The sequence below is a fragment of the Dama dama genome, chromosome 20, assembly GCF_033118175.1.
Source record: "Dama dama isolate Ldn47 chromosome 20, ASM3311817v1, whole genome shotgun sequence".
NCBI lineage: Eukaryota > Metazoa > Chordata > Mammalia > Artiodactyla > Cervidae > Dama > Dama dama.
The window spans coordinates 68,886,212-68,911,338 of NC_083700.1; the positions used below are offsets into that span (position 1 = coordinate 68,886,212).

General features: G+C 35.1%; 1 protein-coding gene across 1 annotated transcript in view; it reads left to right on the forward strand.

The window, feature by feature from the left end:
- Positions 1-25,127, forward strand: part of LRRIQ3 (leucine rich repeats and IQ motif containing 3) — a 199,303-nt gene that overhangs the window by 98,075 nt on the left and 76,101 nt on the right. Inside the window, exon 6 of the mRNA XM_061121611.1 lies at positions 23,823-23,931. Coding sequence (XP_060977594.1) covers positions 23,823-23,931 — 109 coding nt within the window. The remainder of the gene's footprint in view (positions 1-23,822; positions 23,932-25,127) is intronic.

Consider the following 25,127-nt stretch of genomic DNA (forward strand, 5'->3'; position numbering starts at 1 on the left):
CTTGAGATTTTATGAATTATTCAAGTTTCAATTTTGTTTACAATTGTTCACTTATATTTTATCATGTAGTCTTTTGAGTTCCTAGTTAAATGTTGACAACATTCTCTCCTTGAGTGGACATGGGCTTTGATATTTGACTCTCAACCTCCTGAGCCACCAAATCTGTACTTTAGTTTAAAAGTTGTTTCTCCAAATAATCTCAGAACAAAAAGCTGCTTTTAGTGCTGGGCTTACTTCTCTGGGGTTTCCCCTTCTTGTAAATTTTGACCTGATAAATCCTGACTTTCTTGATAAATCTCTCCTGTTTTTAAAAAGAATTTTTAAAAATTCTTTTATCTGGAACTTTTCAGAATTGGCCCAAATTTCTGTTCTATCAGTTGTGTGTCTTGACTCTACATATTCCCTTTCTGTTATTAAATAACTGGAACAATTTTTTTTTTTGTCCCAATAGCCATCATCTTATTTTCTTAGAGTGTGTTTTAAATCTCAAATCTAATTTACTTTATATTAATTTAATAATTTAAAGTGTTAAATTTATTACTCAGTGTTCTTGCAGTCACTGTCACAATAGTCTCATGTTATACATTATTGTTTGCTATTGAGTAACTATCATGTGTTTGATGGAATATGCACCCAATAATTGTCTGTATTCTTTTATTTTACAGTTGAATTCTAATAATGTTATATCTCAGCCTTAAAATAAATGATTTTGTAGGTTTCTCTCTCAGTTTTAAGTAATATAGCTTGAAACTTGATTCATTATGACTTTTTAAATGCCACTAATAATTTGTGTTGGAGATTCAAAGAGTAATAAAACATATTAAAATTCTATAAAGAGTTCAAGTGAAAGTTCTTAAACTGTTATATGCTTCAGTTCAGTTCAGTTCAGTTCAGTTGTTCAGTCATGTCCAACTTTGCGACCCATGGACTGCTGCATGCTAGGCTTCCCTGTCCATCACCAACTCTCAGAGCCTACTCAAGCTCATGTCCATTGAGTCAGTGATGCCATCCAACCATCTCATCCTGTGTCATCCCCTTCTCCCACATTCAATCTTTCCCAGGATCGGAGTCTTTTCCAGTGAGTCCGTTCTTTGCATCAGGTGGCTAAAGTACTGAGTTTCAGCTTCAGCATCAGTGCTTCGAATGAATAGTCGGGACTGATGTCCTTTAGGATTGACTGGTTTAATCTCCTTGCATTCCAAGGGACTCTCAAGAGTCTTCTCCAACACCACAGTTTAAAAGCATCAATTCTTTAGCACTCGGCTTTCTTTATACTTTAACATCCATACATGACTACTGGAAAAACCATACCTTTGTTGGTAAAGTATTGTCTCTGCTTTTTAATATGCTGTCTAGTTTGGTCAAAACTTTTATTCCAAGGAGCAAGTGTCTTTTAATTTTATGGCTGCATTCACCATCTGCAGTGATTTTGGAGCCCCCAAAAATAAAGTCTGTCACTGTTTCCATTGTTTCTCCTTCTATTTGCCATGAAGTGAAGAGACAAAACATGGTCCTCTGGAGAAGGGAATGGCAAACCACTTCAGTATTCTTACCTTGAGAACCCCTCGAACAGTATGAAAACATGAAAAGACAGGACACTGATAAATGAAGCCCCCAGGTTGGTAGGTGCCCAGTTTACAACTGGAGATGAATGGATAAATAACTCCAGAAAGAATGAAGAGATGGAGTCAAAGCAAAAACACCACCCAGCTGTGGATGTGACTGGTGATGGAAGCAAATTCTGATGCTGTAAAGAACATAGGAACCTGGAATGTAAGGTCCATGAATCAAGGCAAATTGGAGGTGATCAAACAGGAGATGGCAAGAGTGAACATCAACATTTTAGGAATCAGTAAACTAAAATGGACTGGAATGGGTAGATTTAACTCAGATGACCATTATATCTACTATCGTGGGCAAGAATCCCTTAGAAGAAACGGAGTAGCCATCATAGTCAACAAAAGAGTCAGAAATGCAGTACTTGGATGCAATCTCAAAAACGACAGAATGATCTCTGTTCATTTCCAAGGCAAACCATTCGATATCACCATAATCCAAGTCTATGCCCCGACCAATAATGCTGAAGAAGCTGAAGTTGAATGGCTCTATGAAGACCTACAAAACCTTCTAGAAGTAATACCCAAAAAAAGATGTCCTTTTCATTATATGGCGACTGGAATGCAAAAGTAGGAAGTCAAGAAACCCCTCGAGTAACAGGCAAATTTCGCCTTGAAGTACAGAATGAAGCCAGGCAAAGGCTAATAGAATTTTGTCAAGAGAACACACTGGTCATAGCAAACACCCTCTTCCAACAACACAAGAGAAGACTCTACACCTGGACATCACCAGATGGTTAACACCCAAATCAAACTGATTATATTCCTTGAGGCCAAAGATGGAGAAGTTCCATACAGTCAGCAAAAACAAGACTTGGACCTGACTGTGGCTCAGATCATGAACTCCTTACTGCCAAATCAGACTTAAATTGAAGAAAGTATGGGAAACCATTAGACCATTCAGGTATGACCTAAATCAATGCCTTACAATAATATAGTGGAAGTGACAAATAGATTCAGTGGATTATATCTGATAGATAGAGTGCCTGAAGAACTATGAATGGAGGTTTGTGACATTGGCAGGAGGCAGGGATCAAGACCATCATCAAGAAAAAGCAATGCAAAAAGTCAAAATGGTTGTCTCAGGAGGCCTTACAAATAACTGTAAAGAGAAGTGAAAGACAAAGGAGAAAAGGAAGTATATATCTGTTTGAATGCAGAGTTCCAAACAGTAGCAAGGACAGATAAGAAAGCCTTCCTCAGTAATCAATGCAAAGAAATAGAGGAAAACAGTTGAATTGGAAAGACTAGAGATCACTTCAAGAAAATTAGGGATTCCAAGGGAACATTTCATGCAAAGAAGGGCACAATAGAGGACACAAATAGTATGGACCTAACAGAAGCAGAAGAAATTAAGAAGAGGTGGCAAGAATACACAGAAGAACTATACAGAAAAGATCCCCATGACCCAGATAATCACGATGGTGTGATTTCTCACCTAGAGCCAGACATCCTGGAATGTGAAGTCAAGTGGGCCTTAGAAAGCATCACTATGAACAATGCTGGTGGAGGTGATGGAATTCCAGTTGAGCTCTTTCAAATCCTAAAAGATGATGCTTTGAAAGACCTGCACTCAATATGCCAGCAAATTTGGGAAAACTTAGCAGTGGCCACAGGACTGGAAAAAGTCAGTTTTCATTCCAGCCCCAAAGAAAGGCAATGCCAAAGATATTCAAACTACTGTACAACTGCACTCATCTCACATGCTAGCAAAATAATGCTCAAAATTCTCCAATCAGGCTTCAACAATATGTGAACCAAGAACTTCCAGATGTTCAATCTGGATTTAGAAAAGGCAGAGGAACCAGAGATCAAGTTGCCAACATCCATTGCATCATCAAAAAAGCAAGAGTATTCCAGAAAAATATCTACTTCTGCTTTATTGATTATACCAATGTCTTTGACTGTGTGGATCACAACAAACTGTGGAAAATTCTTCAAAAGATGGGAATACCAGACCACGTGACCTGCCTCCTGGTAAATCTGTATGCAGATCAAGAAGCAATAGTTAGAACTTTACATGGAACAACAGACTGGTTCCAATACATAAAGGCTGTATTTTGTCACCCTGCTTATTTAACTTATATACCGAGTACATCATGCGAAATATTGGTCTGATTGAAGCACAAGCTGGAATCAAGATTGCTGGAAGAAATCTCAATAACCTCAGATATGCAGATGACACCACCCTTATGGCAGAAAGCAAAGAACTAAAGAGCCTCTTGAAAGTGAAAGAGGAAAGTGAAACAGATGGCTTAACTCAACATTCAGAAAACTAAGATCATGCCATCTGGTCCCATCATTTCATGGCAAATAAATGGGGAAACAGTGGCAGAAATGGGGGGGGGGGGTCCAAAATCACTGCAAATGGTGACTGCAGCCACCTGATTAAAAGATTTTGCTTCTTGGAAGAAAAGCTGTGACCAACCTAGACAGCATATGAAAAAACAGAGATATTACTTTGCCAACAAAGGACCGTGTAGTCAAAGCTATGGTTTTTCCAGTAGTTATGTATGGATGTGCAAGTTGGACTATAAAGAAAGCTGAGCACTGAAGAATTGATGCTGTTGAACTGTGGTGTTGGAGAAGACTCTTGAAAGCTCTTTGGACTGCAAGGAGATCCAACCAGTCCATTCTAAAGGAAATCATTTCTGAATATTCATTGGAAGGACTGATGCTGAAGCTAAAACTCCAATACTGCAGCCACCTGATGCAAAGAACTGACTCATTGGAAAAGACCCTGATCCTGGGAAAGATTGAAGGCGGGAGGCGCAGGGGACGACAGAGAATGAGATGGTTGGATGACATCACCGACTCAATAAGCATGAGTTTGAGCAAGCTCCAGGAATTGGTGATAGACAGGGAAGCCTGATCTCTTGCAGTCCATGTTGTTGTAAATAGACACAACTGAGCGACTGAACTGGACTGAACTGATGGGACCAGATGCCGTGATTGTCATTTTTGAATATTGAGTTTTAAGGTTACTTTTTCTCTCGCCTCTTTCACTTTTGTTAAGAGACTCTAGTTTTTCTTTGCTTTCTGCCATAAGGCTAGTGTCATCTGCCTATCTGAGGTTGTTGATATTTCTCCCAGCAATTTGATTCCAGCTTGTGCTTCATCCAGCCCAGCATTTCGCATGATGTACTCTGTACATAAGTTAAATAAGCAGGGTGACAGTATGCAGCCTTGATGTACTCTTCCTGCTTTGGAACCAGCCCATTGTTCCTTGTCCAGTTCCAACTGTTGCTTCTTGACGCGCATGCAGATTTCTTAGGAGGCAGGTCAGGTGGTCTGGTATTCCCATCTCTTGGAGAACTTTCCACAGTTTATTGTGATCCACACAGTCAGAGGCTTTGGCGTAGTCAATAAAGTAAAACTAAATGTTTTTCTGGAACCCTCTTTCTTCTTCAATGACCCAGCAGATGTTGACAATTTGATCTCTGCTTCTTCTGCCTTTTCTAAATCCAGCTTGAACATCTCTAAGGTCACAGTTCATGGTTAGTTCTTGATAAATGTGTTGTTTCGCACAGGTAGTTTATGTTTCAGTTTCAGCAAATAATAAAAAAAAATGAATCTGCATGTTTATTTGACTTTTTGCTTACATTCCTTAATTATCATGAAGAACTCTTCTATAGTTTTTTGAAAACTTGAATCCTAAACACCTGGAAAATCATGTCTCTTAGTATTCTATTAATAATTTTGATACTTTATAATTTTAGCATTTCCTTAGAATTCTGACAAGCACTATTGTCAGAAACTATTGTCTACACAGTTGTTTTCATAGCATCTCTACTGAGATATGACTTACATAACACAAAATTCATCCTTGTTAGGTATGTAACTCAATGGTTTTTAGTCTTTTCACAAACTTTCCCAATCATTACTGCTATCTAATTCCAGAACATTTCATCAAAACCAAAAATATCCCATACCTATCAGCAGTACTCCCAACAGGCCTTAGCAACCATTAATCTATTTTCTATCTCCATGAGTGTGCCTCTTCTGAACATTTAATATAATTTGTATATAAAATATGTGATCTTTGTGTGGCTTCTGTCACTTAACGTAATATTTTAAAGATTTATCCATGTTGTAACATGTATTAGTCCTTATTTTTATAATTTAATAGTATTTCACTATAAGAGTATACCACATTTTAAAGTCATTCATTATTTGGATTGCTTCTAGTTTATGACTGTTATTACTAATTCTGCTGTGAATATGCATATACAAATATTTTTGTAGACATGCTTTTCCATTTTATTGTGTATATATCTAGTAGTGGAATTATAGGATGATGCAGTAATTCTATGTTTAACTTTCTGAGGAACTCCAACTATTGTCCACAGCAACTGCACCATTGTGCATTTATATTTTCAGTATACAAGACTTCTAATTTCTTCAAATTCTCACCATCACACTTATTTTCTGTATTTTTAATTTTAAATATCATGGTGAATATGAAGTTTTACTTCACTGTGATTTTTATTTGCATTTCACTAATGGCTAATAATTCTGAGAATATTTTCATGTATTTACTGATCATTTGTATATCTTCATTGGAGAGCTATGTATTAAAAAATCCTGTGATCATTTTATAATAACTTGTCTTTTTAGTGTTGAATTGTAAAAATCCCCTATATATTTCTGGATACAAGTCTCTTATCGTACATATTATATGAAAATATTTTGCCATTATGTATGTTGTCTTTTCACTTCCTTAATGGTATCCTTTGACGCACAAAGTTTTTAACTTTGATGAAATCCAATTTACATGAGTATTTTTGCCACATATTTTTCTGGTGACATCTAAGAAACCATTTTCTAAACCAGCGTCTCAGGGATTTATTTTTATGGTTTTCCTAAGAGTTTTCTAAATTTAGCTCCTAAATTTAGGCATATGATTCATTTGAGATAATCTTTATGTAGTATGAGATAGAGGTTCAAAATCATTTTTTAAATTAAATATCCAGTTATCTCACACCATGTTTTTTTTTGGGAAAAGAAAAGAAAAAAACTTAACCTCCTATTTAATTATCTTGGTACCCTTGATTGACTATATATAAAGATTTATTTATGGACTGCAAGTTTTACTTCACTGATCTGTATGTCTATTCCCCACAATCAATTTTTACTCTTAAATTTTTAGTTTTTAAATAATATGCAACTTTAAAAAAAAAAGCCCAATGTCGTACAAATCTCTTAACTATTTTGTTATGCCTAAGATTTAAATTTATTATCCTAAGATGTGTGTTTGATATCACCATGCTCAAATTCAAAGATGAATCAATATGGAAACTCCTCTCATGTGTTCCAATGATATATTACTTACTTCCAAGTTTTTGAAAAGTTTTGCAATTGTAAGATTCATGGATGGATAGAAAATTTGATGTGGGGAGAAAGTTTCTAAGAATTGACAAGTGGAAAGAATATTCAAAGACCTTAGGGACAGAAGTGTCTTATATCCATCAAGTATTTGTTTATCGCACTGAGAGATCACATGGTATATTGCAAATTTTGTGGCGTTCATAATCACAAAATCAACTTTGCCTGCATACTTTAAATATAACTGATATATATTAGCTGCTGCTGCTGCTAAGTCGCTTCAGTCGTATCCGACTCTGTGCGACCCCATAGATGGCAGCGCACCAGGCTCCTCCCCCCCTGGATTCTCCAGGCAAGAACACTGGAGTGGGTTGCCATTTCCTTCTCCAATGTGTGAAAGTGAAAGTGAAGTCACTTAGTCGTGCCCGATTCTTAGCGACTCCATGGACTGCAGCCCACCAGGCCCCTCCATCCCTGGGATTCTCCAGGCAAGAACACTGGAGTGGGTTGCCATTTCCTTCTCCAATGTGTGAAAGTGAAAAGTGAAAGTGAAGTCACTTAGTCGTGCCCGATTCTTAGCGACCCCATGGACTGCAGCCCACCAGGCCCCTCCATCCATGGGATTTTCCAGGCAAGAGTACTGGAGTGGGGTGCCATTGCCTTCTGCATGTATTAGCATACATATATATATCTACATATATAGATATATATATATAGATATTTTTATATGAATGTTAAAACCTGGGTTTATTTTTTATTAATTTTTATTGGATTTTACCTGGAGAGGGAAACGGCAACCCACTCCAGTATTTCTGCCTAGAGAATTCCATGGACAAAGGAGCCTGGTGAGCTGCAGTCCATGGGGCTGCAGAGTCAGACCTGACTGAAGAACTAAGCATACATTGGATTTTAATTGCTTAACGATGTTGTGGTTGCTGCTGCTGCTAAGTCGCCTCAGTTGTGTCCGACTCTGTGCGATCCCATAGACGGCAGCCCACCAGGCTCCCCCGTCCCTGGGATTCTCCAGACAAGAACACTGGAGTGGGTTGCCATTTCCTTCTCCAATGCAGGAAAGTGAAAAGGGAAAGTGAAGTCGCTCAGTCGTGTCCGGCTTGCAGCGACCCCATGGACTGCAGCCTACCAGGCTCCTCCGTCCAGGCAAGAGTACTGGAGTGGGGTGCCGTTGTGGTAGTCTCTGCTGTACAGCAAAGTGACTTGGTCCTATGTGCACACGCATCTACTCTTGTTTAGATCCCTTTCCCATGTAGGTCACCATAAAGCATGTTTCAAGTGCCATGATCTAATTTTAGTGCTTATGTCCACCTCAGCACACTATGGGAAAATCAGAAGAGTGGAGTTTTTTTGTTCCTTAGGAATTTGTTGTTTAGATGGGGTAATAGAAAATGACCAATACATCTGTATAAATAAACACAACATGTGATAGAAATATTAAAAAATGAACATCAAAAATGAATAGATCAAAGGTTAGATTGAAAAAAGTGAACAAAATTGTGGAGGTGAGAAATAGCTTCACAAATGTGTGGATGGGAAGGGAACTATGAGAGGAATTTTGCAAACTGAAGTGGGATAGGGCTGTTAACGGACACTTTAGTCTTGAGTGCTTAAAATGATTATTTGGAAAAAAAAAGTCTCTCTATACAGTTTAATACCATATATACAGCTATGTATCTATTGAATTACTTAGAATTAACAAGTTACATTTACTGTTCAGCTTTGTATAAGATAATGGGCAATGAAATCTTAGGATGATTATTTAATTATTTTATTTATGTTGTAAAGGAGAGAGTAAAGGGTGAAATCTTATAAGCCTAAATTTGTCTATGTGTTAAAATGTCACAGAGGACAAGAGAGTGTAGAAAAGTTTCCAGAGACTGGATGAAAGAGCCTTGTTGTTGTTGACTTGCTCAGTCATGTCCAACTCTTTGCGAACCCATGGACTGCAGCACACCAGGCTTCCCTGTTCGTCACTATCTCCCAGAACTTGCTCAAACTCGTGTCCATTGAGTTGGTGATGTCATTCAACCATCTTGTCCTCTGTGGTCCCCTTCATCTCCTGCTTTCAATCTTTCTCAGCATCAGACTCTTTTCTAATGAATCAGTTCTTCATGTGAAGAGCATAATACAGGCCATAGATTCCAGTACTTTATAGGAGTTTTATAATTTTGTGTCCATTTATGCTTGCTCCTTGGAAGAAAAGTTATGACCAAACTAGACAGTATATTAAAAAGCAGAAATATTACTTTGCCAACAAAGGTCCATCTACTTAAAGCTGTGGTTTTTTCAGTAGTCATGTATGGATGTGAGAGTTGGACTATAAAGAAAGCTGAGCACCAAAGAACTGATGGTTTTGAACTGTGGTGTTGGAGAAGACTCCTGAGAGTCCCTTGGATGGCAAGGAGATCAAACCAGTCAATCCTAAAGTAAATCAGTTCTGAATATTCATTGGAAGGACTGATGCTGAAGCTGAAACTCCAATACTTTGGCCATCTGATGCAAAGAAGCAACTCACTGGAAAAGACCCTGATCCTAGGAAAGATTGGAAGCAGGAGGAGAAGGGGACAACAGAGGATGAGATGATTAGGTGGCATCACTGACTCAATGGACATGAGCTTGAATAGGCTCCCAGGAGTTGATGATGGACAGGGAAGCCTGGCTTGCTGCAGTCCTTGGGGTCACAAAGAGTCAGACACGACTGAGCGATGAAACTGAACTGAACTGATGTTTTCAATGTTTCTTACTTCCTATTCTATCATACACAATATGCTTCAAATGGCTGGATTTCTTCACCTTTCTCTTCAGTCTCCTGTTTGCCCCATGATTTCCTTATGTAAATTAAGCATTATCACTTACTTTACATGTGCCTAATTCATGTTGCCAGTTTCTTCAAGATGCTTTCCAATGAGCTCAATCTTAAGATGATATTTCATGTTCAAAAATATCATGCAGACTTGAACTTTAACATGCATTTTATCTTGTGATTCATGGGAAATGGTATATTAATTAAAGCAAAATTGTTTAAGCTAAGAAAGAATTTGGACTTGACCACTGGAGCAGGATGGTTATAGTGCTAGCAACTAGCAGAGGAGGGTCAGTCGGGTAAGTAGCTTCATATCTAGTGAGCTCTATTCACTGTCTATATGATTAGCAACAAATGACCTACTGATATGAAAAGTTTAGCAAAATTAAAATTGGATCAGGTTGAGAAAAAAATTGGTATTAATGAAATGTGTCATTAGGTATTAAAGCCTAGACAGTGCTCAATGACTTTTTAAAAACAAAATAAAAAAACTGGTACTTAAGACTGGATTGCTTAAGTGGAGGCATGGGAAATGGTCCAAGGCACATGTCAAGTTAGAACTAGGAAACATTTCAAAGGTAGAAGGGAGTGATGAAGGCTTCAGAATGATGCAAAATACAAATTAGCATAATATTGTGTAGACTATGAGGAAAGGTAAATTAATAGGAAATTCCCAAGTATTAGTCTGAAAGACTAGTCTTATTGTCTTATAGACTTCAGTCTATATTAGTTAAGTCCTAGAATTGAAAGGAGAATGGAGTCTGCATATTGGAGATTTAACTCCAAAGGAGGGAAAGGATGCTTATAGAAACTGAGCATTATATCTCACTAGCACCTTTTCCTTCAGAAGAGAGCCATTGCTGCATTTTGTGTAAGATTCCAGTATTAGAATTTGAAGAATTTTTTTTTTTTATTAGTTGGAGACTAATTACTTCACAACATTTCAGTGGGTTTTGTCATACATTGATATGAATCAGCCATAGAGTTACACGTATTCCAGTATTAGAATTAAACTCAGTAGAGTTAACTACATTTGATCCTGGCTGCTGTGAATCAGCCAGTTATTGAGAGCAAAGTCTTTTTCAGAGATAGAGTTAATATATAAAATATTGCTATGTATTTCCTCCAATTCACCCCCATTCCAGCACATTGCCTTCTTTCTACAATTATACCATCATACAGCCTCCATCTCAAAAATGCTTTTGTTCGTTCACCTTAAGGTTTTGGTGCCAAAGCCGAAGCCTCCTTCCTGGAATCTCATCTTTACTTCCTTTTGTTTAAGAATGAGATTATTCCCAGAATTGTACCTCTTTATCTATTTCTCTCTTCAGTTTGCAGCATTAAATAAAACAATACAATCCCTGATGTGGCCCAGACAGAGATTTCTTCTCTTTTTATATTAGAGGAAATTAGTTTCTCTCAGTTAAAATATTGTTAGTAATATTTTTCTTTATGTCTACTTCTATGTAAAGTTATTTACACCATACTTCCTTAGAAGGTGACTATTTTATGTGAATGTCTTTATTCTAGGAATATAAGCCACGTTATGGCAGATTGTAATTTATTTGTTTTTCCACATTTTATCTAGCACAGTAATATGCACATAGGAGGCACTCAACAAATATTTACTGATTTAAAATTCTGTTATCTGCATTTACAAGAAGTTTAAACTTAACTCATATTTTGGTCATAATTTATAACTCATGGCATGGTTTTAGTATATTTTCTGAAAATATTAATGCACTGTGCTAGCATGAAAAAAGTAGCTGATAGAATTCTGCTTATCATTGAGATCTTTGTGTGGGACAGGAACAATTAAAGTTATCATTGAAAGAAGATAGATTAAAATAAGATGCAAGTCAAAAATAAAATATAGAGTGCAAAAGGATCTTACAAAGTTTTTTTTTTTTTCTTACAAAGTTTAGAACTATGTAAATAAAACAGATTTTCTTGCTGGGCTTGTTACAGAAGAACTTAGAATACCTGTCAAAGATAGAGAAGGAAAAGGATTACCATACTGTGATAATTATAATAAAACTCATTATTCTGGAAATGCTATAGGCCAATGGTATAAATAAACTAAGTTATATAGATAAATTAACTAATAGTAAATCCTTAATGGGTTGTTAAAGTAAATGAAAATGCTTTGTTGGATAATCTTCACTGTTCACAGCATTTCTTTTTGCTACTGTTAGAGGCAGGATATTTGATTTAGGGGCAATTGATCTGACTTACTATACCATGTCATTTCTCCCCCAAATCTTAGGAATGCTGATATAATTTTGGAAATACTTGTTGTATACAAGATCCACACATTTTTAATTTGGTGGCTAGTCTTTATGTGTAAAATCAAGTCTATTTTCCACTACCAAATATTTATAGAAAATACATACACTCATTTCATAAGGAGCATCTTAAGGGAGAGTAGAGGTAGAAGAAAATATTTCAAAATTATGCCTTTTCTTTTTAGTTTTAACTTTTGAGTTCATTGAAATGTGAAAAACTTATCATTCATATTTTTAGGTTTCTTTCTATCTTATAGAAAACCATGATTATTAGAATTCATGAGCACCTGAAAGCAAAATCTGGAGCTCACTGTCCTCAAGGCAAAATGTAATGTTTGCTGACTATTGTTAAATAATGGTACACCTCAAGAGTTTTAACTGTATTTTTTTTCCATCTTTAAACTTTATTACCTGTATTTTTCTTCAGGGTAAAAAAAAATTATGGGTCAATTTTCACTGAAGTGGGCTGGATTTATGTATTCACCTCTCATCAGTGTCAAAGGAATTGTGCCCATCATTCCCTGGACAACAGGATGAAAACCTGTCTCTGATTGGACACTAGGGATATCAGCTGTACACACAAGATAAGTGTAAAGTTGAAAAGAGAAATACACTTAATAATCATTCAAGCCTGCATGTTTTAGCTATTTGAAACTTGCATAAAAATGTTCATGAAATTATTTACTTCCTCATGCAAGAAAGCTAATATTACCATTTTTAAATCCAGTAAAATGTACTAGCAAAAAAAAACTGGCTTTGCAAAGACTGCGAATGCAAAACTTTTCAAGCTCTCCATCTTTTTATAATAAAAAGAAGCAAACTTAATAAAATGACCATTCTTTACCACTTACTTAAAATGAATTTTTATTTGTTCATGGTAAGAGAGAGTAGCTATTTCAGTGTATTTTAATATTGGTAAGAGAGAGTACCTATTTCAGTGTATTTTAATATTGGTCTAAGCTTTGAATGACAAAGATTTGTGTATTATGACTCATCTGGAAATTGATAGGACTGAATTTTCTCAAATCAAATTCAGCACCATGACTTGGAAAATATTAATTATTGAATCACATTGCTGCTCACTGATCTATTAAGATATTTTTAGAGACATTCCATCTAAGCATGGATTTAGCTGATTATATCCATCTAGAAAGCCTGTGGAGACTCATGGTAAATTGCAGGCATTTCTTTATATTTAAGTTTTTGCTTTACAAATTATAATGATTTTGACAATACCTAATTTATTAGCTTAAGAACTGCAAATAAACCTGTTTGCTTTTGAAAGTCTTAGTAGCTACAGTTTTGAGCCATTTACCTAGCCACAGGAACATTTGACTTCATGTAAATAATAAACTTTTGAACCATAGCTGAAATATTTTCTACTGGAAATAAGAGCAGTAGGACTGAGGTTGTTTAGGAAGCTGTGCTGAATACATTGGGAAGTTGAATAGACTGAGATTTGTACTGAAGCTGTAGAACTTACAGGCTGGCAATTCAGGGTTAATTAAAGCACTTGGTTGAGACTTTCTATTTATCTGTCTCATGAGTGTGTGTACATATACTGTTTTACACACACACAAACATATGTAGACATATATATTATAAATCCTGACTATTATATAATCCACCTTTTGCTCAAAGCAGTCCCCACAGTTCATTATATATCTATCTATCTATATATATAAAATTCAGAGGGACGAAGCATGATTATACTGCATTTAAAACAGTTGTTTTAGTCCTTGGTATAGTAATAAACTCTTATGTGAAGCAACATTTACAAATATTCTGAATTCCTCAGATGAGTATATCACTGCCAGGTGCAGAAGGCTAAATCTTCAGTTCTAGAAAATATTTTCCAAGCACGGGGTCGGTACCCGGCAGGCACACAACAAACATTTACCAAGTCAATTTAATATTTTATCAGTATGTATTTATAAAGCACATTTAAGTTGTATATAGTATGCTTAGCTCAGTTGGTAAGGAATCTGTTATGCAGGAGAATAGGGTTCAATCCCTGGGTGGGGAAGATCCCCTGGAGAAGGAAGTGGCAACCCATTCCAGTATTCTTGCCAGGAGAATCCCATGGACAGAGGAACCTGGCAGGCAACAGCTGATGGGGTCGCAAGAGTCAGACACAACTTAGCTACTAAACAACCACCACTTTAAAACACAATTATATCTGGGAAAAAAAAAATTAGAAGAGAAACTTGTACAGCATAAGAAAATAAATAAATAGATAAAAATTTTTTTAAAAATTGCAAAAAAACCCACAATTATATCTGTGGCTACTATGTTAATTTATTGAGATCTTTATGGTAAATATAAACCCTTCCTCAGATTCTAAACCAATTTAAAGCTTTCTATAATGTTATGCTTGCTTAAGGTATGTAGGTTAAGGACTTCCCTTGTGGCTTTCAGCTGGTAAAGAATCCGCCTACAATGAGGGATACCTGGGTTCGATTCCTGGGTTGGGAAGATCCCCTGGAGAAGGGAAAGGCTACCTGCTCCAGTATTCTGACCTGGAGAATTCCATGGACTGTATAGTCCATGGCGTCGGAAAGAGTTGCACACGACTGAGTGGTATAAGTTAAAGGAGAACAACCTAAACATCATAAAATATTGGTAGTCTCAATTTTTGCTCTTTTCTCCTTTTTTCATAAATGCAAACATTGTTCAAATATGCCTAGGAATATAGATTCTAGAGCTATGTATTTTACTGTTAATGAAAAAGTTTTTTTTTTCCCTAAAAATATTATTTCATTGCCCGTCATTAAATTTTACCACCAGCATGTTAGTTATCTCATTTGGGGGCTACTTAAGCAGTATTAACTTATATTACTAATGCATAGTATGTCTCTTTCACTTCAAAATGATTAGATTTAAGAATTATTTATTTACTAAATATTATTTTACCCAATTGAATTAATACTTGGGGTTTAATAAAATGCAGATTTTTATCAAGAATGTGTTTAGCAGTCAGCCTGTGCTTTCTGCTATGCTTTTTCTCACTTTCAATATTTTTATCTTGCTTCTGATGTTTTCCATATCTATATAGAGGGTTAATCATTAAATCATGCCATATTTTGAGAAGTATAGAATTTAAATATTCACAAAATAAAAACTTTGTACCTTTGCCTAGCATGGTACCATGGATATAGCTGGCACTCAATACATATTTGTTGAAAAACTAATCAATTGTCTCAATTCTTTTTTGTTATTTGTGAATTGATACTGCAACAGAGGTTGAAGAATCCAGTCAAAGTGGTGCAGGGATATTGAGATAAGTAAACTATGGCCCCAGTTCTCAGAGAGAATAATGTCTTCTAGGGATGAAAAATGTACTTAACTATTATATAAGGTAGAATGCAATAAGTGCTTGAAAGATATGAAAAAATGATATTGATTATGTAAAGTTATACACTTTTAAAAATGTGATCCTTAGGTAAATCAGATACAGAATTATTTTCAATTACTACTATATAATAAGTTGGCTATTAGACAATATAAAAATGTCTTAGAAAAAAAGGATTATGAATAGAATTGCATTGTCATGTAAATAGTAATTAATCAAACTTATTTCTGGAGAGATTTTTCAAAGAAGCATAAACCTGTATACTCTGAAATTTCTTCATGCCCTTTACTTCTGTTCTATAGTATCAATTATTATTATTGATGAACTACCATTGTATTCTCTGAACTTGAAATTATAACTTACTTTGAAATCTGGAAGTTTGCAACATCTCTTTTTACTGAGTTTTTAACAACTGCTGCTACCAAGCAGTTGCTATATTACCAGTGTCATATAGCACACTTAAAAGAGTGGACCTCAATGATTGGCTCATTAGCACCTCTAATCTTGGTAAGGATAGACCTTAGACTTTCATCATTCTTCAATTGAGGGAGCATAACTTCCTATGATGCTTTTTTCACGTGTTCTTTAACTGGATAATTGCAGCAAAATATAATTTCAGCCATTCTTATTTCTGTGGTTATTTTTTTGTATAGACGAGAAATATTGCATTTCATTCTATATCTACTAGATTTCTCCTGTATTTGTTTATCCAGGTCATCCTTTGTGAAATCTCTTCCCCATTTATCAAGAATATCATCACTTCATTTCTAGTCTGTTTTGTTAAGATAAAGTAAGATTGGGACCAAATATAAGGTAGTAGCAATTTTTCATCCAGCAGTTAAACCTGCCAGTTGCTTAAGGGGCTTATCTTAAAAAGTAACTTTTTCTCATAAAACTTTTATCTTAAATTATGCCTCTTGCTCAGTGGCTTTTCCTGTTAACTAACACTTATTCTTGAAAGCCAAGGTCAAGTGGAACCCGCCATGCATGGATCACTATGCATTAGCAAAGGTTTTGCTTGCTAAGTTAGTGATACTATGTGTAGCCACACACTAGAGCTAACAGTTATCATTCAGACAAAAGAGAACAACTTTTTAGTTTGGATTTTAGCATATTCCTAAAGTTTTCTGAGTATTATCTAGAATACCTAAGATCTGGATTAGCACTTTTAAAGATCATGTTTTGGCCGAGAAGAGGAAAGGCAACAGAAACAACAACAAATGGGGTAGGACACGAGGGGCTGGTATCTTGGCTGTGTTTCTGAAGAGGTTTTTAGAATCATCATTAAACTGGAGACTACTTACAATGAATAATATATAACATAGTCAAAGCAAATGCTTATTCAGATATAGGATACTACAAATAGTATAGGCATAAATAGATAACATAACAATGAGTCTTCATTAACAATCTGCTTTAATCAAACACATAATTTCCTTTAAAGTCAAAGGACTCTTATTTGCGTAATATATATTGTGAAAACAAAGCCAACAATCTTCAGAACACCTAACTACACTAAATTTAGAACTTAGACCGCTAAGGATTGGAAATGAATCTTGATTTTCAGAGACAGAAAGTTTAACGTAAACTATTTACCCCTGATCTAGAAAGAAGATTGAGGAAATTGTTACCACTGTCACCATTCTCGGGAAGGGGAATTAAATAGCTAGTACAGTCAGCCATCTGATATTTTGCAACCATGTACTTGTATGGTTTGTCAATTACAAGAAACTCCATGGATCCTCAGTTAATCTATTCTGATTTTCCTTAACCCTCTGAGTTTTTTTTCTCATTATAATTGAATGAGATTTATTCATATACAGATTATCTCTCCCTATTTTAATACTACTTACAGATGATTTTTTTCTTGGCTTCTCTACTCGGTATTATCAAGGAAGAACTCTTTCATTGTGATTTTTGTTCTCTGGCTTATTGTGATGTAGAAATCAAAAGAACAAGTACATAGAGAGATGTACCTGAATCATATATGTATGTGTGTATGTGTATATATATATATATATATGCATATATATATATATACATAACAATTGTTTTTACCAGATGGTTATGTTTTTCTGTGGGTAGCACATTGAGAAATGATAAAGTTAAAGAGCCTTCAGAAAATCTAGAGAGTCTCTGTTGCTGTATGTGATAAAATGCTTAGAAGAAAGGAATAGGAGAAATGTAAAGAGTTGTTCAGTGAAATGCTTTGGAGTAGACATAGAGTAGGAAAAATTTCAGGAATTAAAGAACAGATTATTTTAAGTGTTACTTGGATAGAGTCCTTTAAACAATATAAACTAGCAATTTAGGAAAAGGTCAGTTTTCATTTTAGTCCCAAAGAAAGACTATGCTGAAGAATTTTCAAACTATCGTACTGTTGCACTCATTTCACATACTAGCAAGGTAATGCTCAAAATCTTTCAAGCTAGGCTTTCACAATATGTGAACCGAGAACTTCCAGATGTTCAAGCTGGATTTAGAAAAGGCAGAGGAACCATAGATCAAATTGCAAACATATGTTGAAGCATAGAAAAAGCAAGGGAAACACCATCCTCTTATGTTGCATTGACCATACAAAAGCCTTTGACTATGTGAATCACAACAAACCATGGAAAATTCTTAAAGAGATGGAAATACCAGACCATGGTACCTGTTACCTGGACGATGTTACCTGTCTCCTGAGAAACTTATATGCAGGTCAAGAAGGAGAAGTTTGAACTGGACATGGAACAATGGACTGGTTCAAAATCGGGAAAGCATTAAGTTGAGGCTGTATATTGTCACCCTGCTTTTTTAATGTCTATGCAGAGTAAATCATGTGAAATGCCAGGCTGGATGACTCACAATCTGGAATCAAGATTGCCAGGAGGAGTATCAACTTCACATATGCAGATGATATCACTCTCATGGCAGAAAGTGAAGAGGAATTAAAGAGCCTCTTGATGAGGTTGAAAGAGGGGAGTGAAAAAACCTGACTTAAAACTCAGCATTCAAAAAACAAAAATCATGGTATCCGGTCCCATCACTTCATGGCAAATAGATGGGGAAAAAATGGAAGCAGTGACAGATTTTATTTTCTTGGGCTCCAAAGCCACTGTGGACGGTGACTGCAGCCATGAAATTAAAAGATGCTGCCTCCTTGGAAGAAAACCTATGAAAAACATAGCATATTAAAAAGCAGAGAATTCACTTTGCTGACAAATGTCCATCCAGTCATAGCTGTGGTTTTTCCAGTACTCATGTATGGGTATGAGAGTTGGACCATAAAGAAGGCTGAGTGCCAAAGAATTTATGCTTTTGAGTTGTGCTGCTGGAGAAGACTCTTGAGAGTCCCTTGGACTAAGAAGATCAAACCACTCAATCCTAAAGAAAATCAGCCCTGGATATTCATTGGAAGGACTGATGCTGAAGCCAAAGCTGCAATATTTTGGCCACTGAAGTGAAGAGTCAGCTCACTGGAAAAAATTGAGAGCTGGAGGAGAAGGGGACAGCAGAGGATAAGATGGTTGGATGGCATCATTGACTCAATGGACATAAGTTTGAGCAAGCAGTGGGAGATAGTGAAGGACAGGGAAGTCTGGCGTGCTGCAGTTCATGGGGTCACAAAGTGCTGAACATGATTTAGCGACTGAACAGCATTGTCTAGTTATTAGGCTATTTCCAAAAAATGGAGTTGGTATTATGTTAGCCAATGTTCCTAAACCTCCACTCGTTGCTTCTAGCACTTCTCTTTAAAGCTATTCATTCCACATAATAACAAATAATTATTGAGTATGTGCTGAGTGCCAAGGGCCACTCTTTACTTTGAGTAAACAAGATAAGAAAAGTGCGTAGTGCTTTGTGGACTAGATTCTAAGAAAAAATATGTAATCTTAGTAAACAAATAAAATTGTGATAAATGTTATGAATTAAATAAGGTTCTGAGATAGAGAATAATAGGAGGATGCCTACTTCTCATAGGATTTTCACAAAATGTTTTTTTTTCTGAGGGGATAATATTTAAAATTAAGACATAAAGGATAAGAAGCTAGTCGTGAAAAGTATAGGAAGGAGAGTATTCTAGGCAGAGAGAAGAGCTTACACAAGGAACTGAGGCATGCAGTAGCTTGTTTTAGCTGGATTAGGTTCAAGGGACTGAGTGAAATCCACATGGTAGGAGTATAATTAACCAAGTTGAGTAACACAAGATAGTTTGATTATGTATTTGAGGGCCATATTTTACTGAGTTTTTGTGTCTCATAATAAGGATTTGGACATAGTAAGGACCTTGGACAGCCATTATGGGATTTTAAAGCCAAAGAAAACCAATGATCAGAGTTACCTTTTGACAAATGTAAATATATCTTGTGAGAGCAAGGTTATGGCAGAGACCAATAGGAAACCATTGATATTTCTGTTTGGAAGAGATGATTATAGATTATATTAGAGAAGTGAAGTGAAATCAGAGAGAAGCAAATATTTGAAATAGATTTAGAAAGTAGAATTGCCAAGATTTGCTGATGACTTAAAGTGTTTCAGAAAAAGGATAAAATAGAGATGAAATTCTAAATTTCTATTATTTGAATAAGAATGATATCCTTTTAGAAGATAAGGAAGATGGAAGTTGGAGGACATGAGAAGCCTGAATCTGTATTACCTCTTCTCTATACTTATGCATAGCTTATTTATGTAGGTCTTATTTTAAAAATAGTTCAGTAGGTAGGCTCCTTTCTTTTCACATTCCAGGGTATCTTTAATCATCTGAAAATCTGTTGCCCTGACCTGACATAGTACTTCAGCTATGGTTCTGATCAGAAATTAATATGATAAGACTGTAACTTCCTTCATTCTAGATAGAATGCTTAATACAGCATAAAAGTCATGATACATTAGACTTTTACTATAGTCTTAATTAAAATATTTTTTATCATTCATGTTTTCAATAATATTATTTTAGTGATTAAATGTATTTTCCCAACTGCAATATCTATTCCTATTAAAATTCATCTATTCCAATTTGACCCATTGCTCCATCTATCTGTAATCTTTTAAATTTGTCTGATCTTAACTGATTTTGTTCTTTTACCACCTCCTTTGAAAATTTGATAAGAATTTTCCTTGTAGTTTTGTTCACATCATTCAGATAAGTATTGACCAGCATGGGGCTAAGAAGTTGTCCATGTATCATGACATTAGAGAGCTCCCTTCATTTTATTAATCCTTACTCTTTTCCATATGATAACCCAACATCTCTGATCTGTACCTAATCATATTATCTTTCCATAAAGTAGTAAAAGTATTTATCAAACGTTGCTGAAATTCAGGTCTGTTTTATCAAGGGTGTTTGAACCTGATTCTGACTCTGTTAAAAATAAAATTATACCTGACGTAATTAGTTTGTTTTCACTATATACTGCTCCTTGGTGATTATTTCTTTTCTAAATGCTACCAAAAATCCTTAAAATATTTCCCTAAGTTATTGAAGACCAGTGTTAAGGTTAAGGCACTTTAGTTAATAGAATATCCTTTCAGTTATTGAAAACAAGATACTTATTAGATTATCTCCAGTGGTATCATGACTTGTTTTCTCTGTGATTTTGAAGATCAGTCAATAAATGGGTACATCTTTCCTTTTTTTAATTGCAGTATATAAAACAAAAATCCAATTTTCTTTATATTGACAGCTTATATAAGTCTCAGTTCATTTGAAGTTTTAGACTCTGATCATCTTTCTATAGATTTGTTTCACATCACATATGCACCCTATATCATGGATTCTTCTTTTACAAAATCCAAGGAAGGGGAAATGATTTTAAATGATGACAAACAGTGATATGTGAATTATATATGAAAAAGGATAAGGGGGCAAACCAATATATATATATTGACTCGACTTAAGGGCTTTAAAATTTCATGATTCTGCAAATAAACTTTATTTGTGATAGAGTTTGGATACTCAGATTTGACAAATACATACATTTAAAATTTTTTTCCTATTCTTCTGGAGGGGTAAAGGGATAAGTACTAGTAGAAAAAGAATTGTTGAATGTACCATTTCATTCTAAATTTATTATTTTCTTATAAGGAGAATATAAGTGTGAGATCTTGAAGAAAGAAACAGTCTATCACTGAATTAGAATTTGAATTGATTTTTAACATGTGATGAATTACATTGTTAAGAGGGAGAGATAGAACATGGTTACCAAAATAGAGCAAAATTCATAGAAGTAAAAGGATACAAGAATGATAATATGGCATGAGGAAGATTGATGGACAAATTTGAGATTGAAAAAGCCTTTGAAATTGATTGTTAAGATTTGGTGGCAAAACAGTAGTCTACATTTTTCTGTCATACTTTGTTTAATGGAAAGAATTGAGCCCTAATGAAAATAAAAACAGCATTCCTTAAAATATTGCCATTCTTTGATAATGTGTTACTGTGTATTACTATAATTATTCTTGATAACCTTAAGAAAAACTTCTAAATATAGAGAGAATAGGTGAGCTCAAAAGTAGCTACCTATTTGTCTTTCTAGCAAAAAATAGTACTTTTGTCATGTAAGAACTTAAAGTAGTGTTGTATAAAAGTTATTAGGGAAGGAATTTTTAGAGCAGAATGAAAATTGAGATTCATTCCAGGACCAGATAATACTGAGTACCTAACACAAACATTAAAAAAAAATTCCTTGCATAATGAGTCACTGAATAGAGACTGTGTTTTCAAAAAATAATTTAGAGGACATATAAAATTTAAAAGATAAAAAGAAATTCAAGGATATTTAATTAAATATGTCTATTATATGGTACAGAAATTTGTTCATAAAATTGTGAATACAGGGGACTAGGACACATATCCAAGTGTTCCTTCTAAATTGTAGAGTAAAAGAAGTTTTGACAGCTGGACAGTTAAGGCAAGGGGACTATGAAAAAAATCTGTTTAAAAATTCTATCACCTATCATATGTTAGAGAATTTTTGTGAGTTTTCTCCCCTTGGATGAAGGTACTGCTATTCCCAAGAACTAGAAATAAGTACTAAAAGGTTTAGAGGAAAGATATGACAACAAATCTCTTGAATATGTTGTGTCTGTGAGATTTCCCAGGGCAAAAGAGCTCAGTTAATAATAGTTATAAGTATTACATAAATTAATATCTATAAAGAATGTAAAATAATAGCAAATATGATAAACACTATACAGGTATTCGATAAACAAATATACAGAACCAAATCTCAGAAAAGAGATCTACCTGAGGACACATACATATATATATATGTGTGTGTGTGTGTAAATATATATATTTACAAATTCACAAATATATTTACAAATTACAAATATATTTATGATTCACAAACACACACACACACACACACACACACATATATATATATATATATATGTCAAATCAAAATTTAGACCAGTGAATCGTCAACATTTAGACCAGTGGTTCTCATCAAGGAAAGCGTAATATCCTGGGAAGGATTTTTCAAATACAAGCATATGTCCCTTCCTAAAATTTTGATTTTTTTTTTTCCTGTAGCAGTGTGTTAGTCGCCTACGAATGTCTGTCCTTCTCTTCTTTTTTGGTAACAGACCCTCCATTTTACTCCAGGAAGTAAAGTCCATAGCACAAAGGCTGCATTTCTTGCCCTCTCAAGTTTTAGCTGTGGGAAGTCAATGAGACGTGAACAGAAGTTATTGGAAGGGCCTCCAGGAAAGTTCCTTAAGACAACATGGCCTGTGCCCTTTTATCATTTTATCCTTTCTTCCATCTTGCTGACTGAAGTATAAATATGACATTTGATGCTCAAGTAGTTATCTGTACCAATCCTGAATGGACTGTGAAGAAAGAGATAACACAGTATCAATTATTAAATCATTCCCAACCACTTTACAGGGATTGTATAGTTTACATCTGAGAGTGCCTCTGCTCTCCACAGAGCTCCTTATCAATATGCTACTTATTATCCTTTCCACACATACTCTTAAGGCTTGTGATAATTCTGGCCCCATTTATTTCTTCCTGTTTTACTGTCTTTTAGTGTTCTGTGAAATAATTTTGTCCCTTCTTTCTTAGAATCTTCCTTCAGGCTTTCTGAAGGACAGCATCTTGTTTCTTTTGTTTATTCTTATTTCTTCTCCCTTCGGATTCCTTTGTCATGTCATCCTCCTGACAGATCCCCTTCCCCTTCCCCTCAGACTCTCTTAGAACATTGTCTTAAGTATATCATCAGCTCTTAATAGGAGGGCTGTTTATCAGAATCATACATAATGGAACTCTTTTCATCTTTTCTAAACTCTGCCTACCTCACAGGTTTTGCTGTTGTTTTTTAAAATAAAAGTAAATCATGATAATGTACTATAATATATGTGAGAGTTCTTTGAGAACTCTAAAACATATATGACATATTATCATTGTTGTCATTGCTTTTATTTTGTTTCCTCAGAGTATATATTCTCCTGTTGATTTAAAATATTCTACTGAACAGAGAAAACTTGTTTCTTCTATTTTACATGAATTAAAAACAAGAAAACCAAGATATCTCATTCAAAAAGGTTAGTTATATGAATTTTTAAATTATATTTAATGAACATATTTTGATGAAGAGTAATTATATTTGTTAAACATTGGGCATGCTAATTTGAACTATAAATATGGCTCCATGAAATATATGTTGAGACTTCTAAATAAAATATCTGTATCTCATTTAATACTTTATAAATATATATATATATATATATCAGAAAGTTGTTTAATGGATATGAAAGCCCTGATTTTGACTAGAAATTGGTAATTAGAAATAAGTATTAGCAAGAAGAGCTCCATCAGTGAATCAGCAGTGAAGAATCTACCTACAATGCAGGAGACGCAGGAGATGTAGATTTGATCCCTGGGTCAGGAAGATCCCCTAAAGGAGGGCATGGCAACCCATGCCAGTATTCTTGCCAGGAAAATCCCATGGAAGAGGAGCCTGGCAGACTACAGTCCATGGGGTTGCAAAGAGTCAGACACACTGACCAACTGAACACACACACACCCACACATATATTAGCAAGAACCATATTGAATCTTTTGTTACTGTATGACTGTGTCAGCATGGTACATCCTTCAGGAAATCTGTCAATTAGCAGATTAATATAAATCATTTAAATTAAAAATGATATAAAATGTCTTTCAGACTTTGAAGATAATTAATTCTTATTACACAAAAAATTTTATGTTAATAACATTTTGGTCATCATATCTGTGCATGCATGCTAAGTTGCCTCAATCATGTCTGACTCTTTGCAACCGTATGGACTGTGGCCCACCAGGCTTCTCTGTCCATGGATTCTCCAGACAAGAATACTGGAGTGGGTTGCCATGCCATCGTCTAGTGGATCTTCCCAACCCAGGGATTGAACTCACATCTCTTATGTCTCCTGCATTAGCAAGTGAGTTCTTTATCCCTAGGGCCACCATCATATGTGTACTTGTTTTTATTTTATTTTTTCAGAATTTCTTTTGGTAAAATATTGTGTTCTAAGCAGATGATGTTATTGTCTTTATCTCTCTTTTTCACAGAAAACTAATAAAACCAGTCTATAAAATAATTTGAAGGTCTTATAATTTTTCTCAAAGTTTCTCTTCAGTTCAGTTCAGCCGCTCAGTTGTGTCTGACTCTTTGAGACCCCATGGATTGCAGCACGCCAGGCTTCCCTGCAACCACTCCAGGGATTTACTCAACTGTAATCCCTATTTACCAACTACC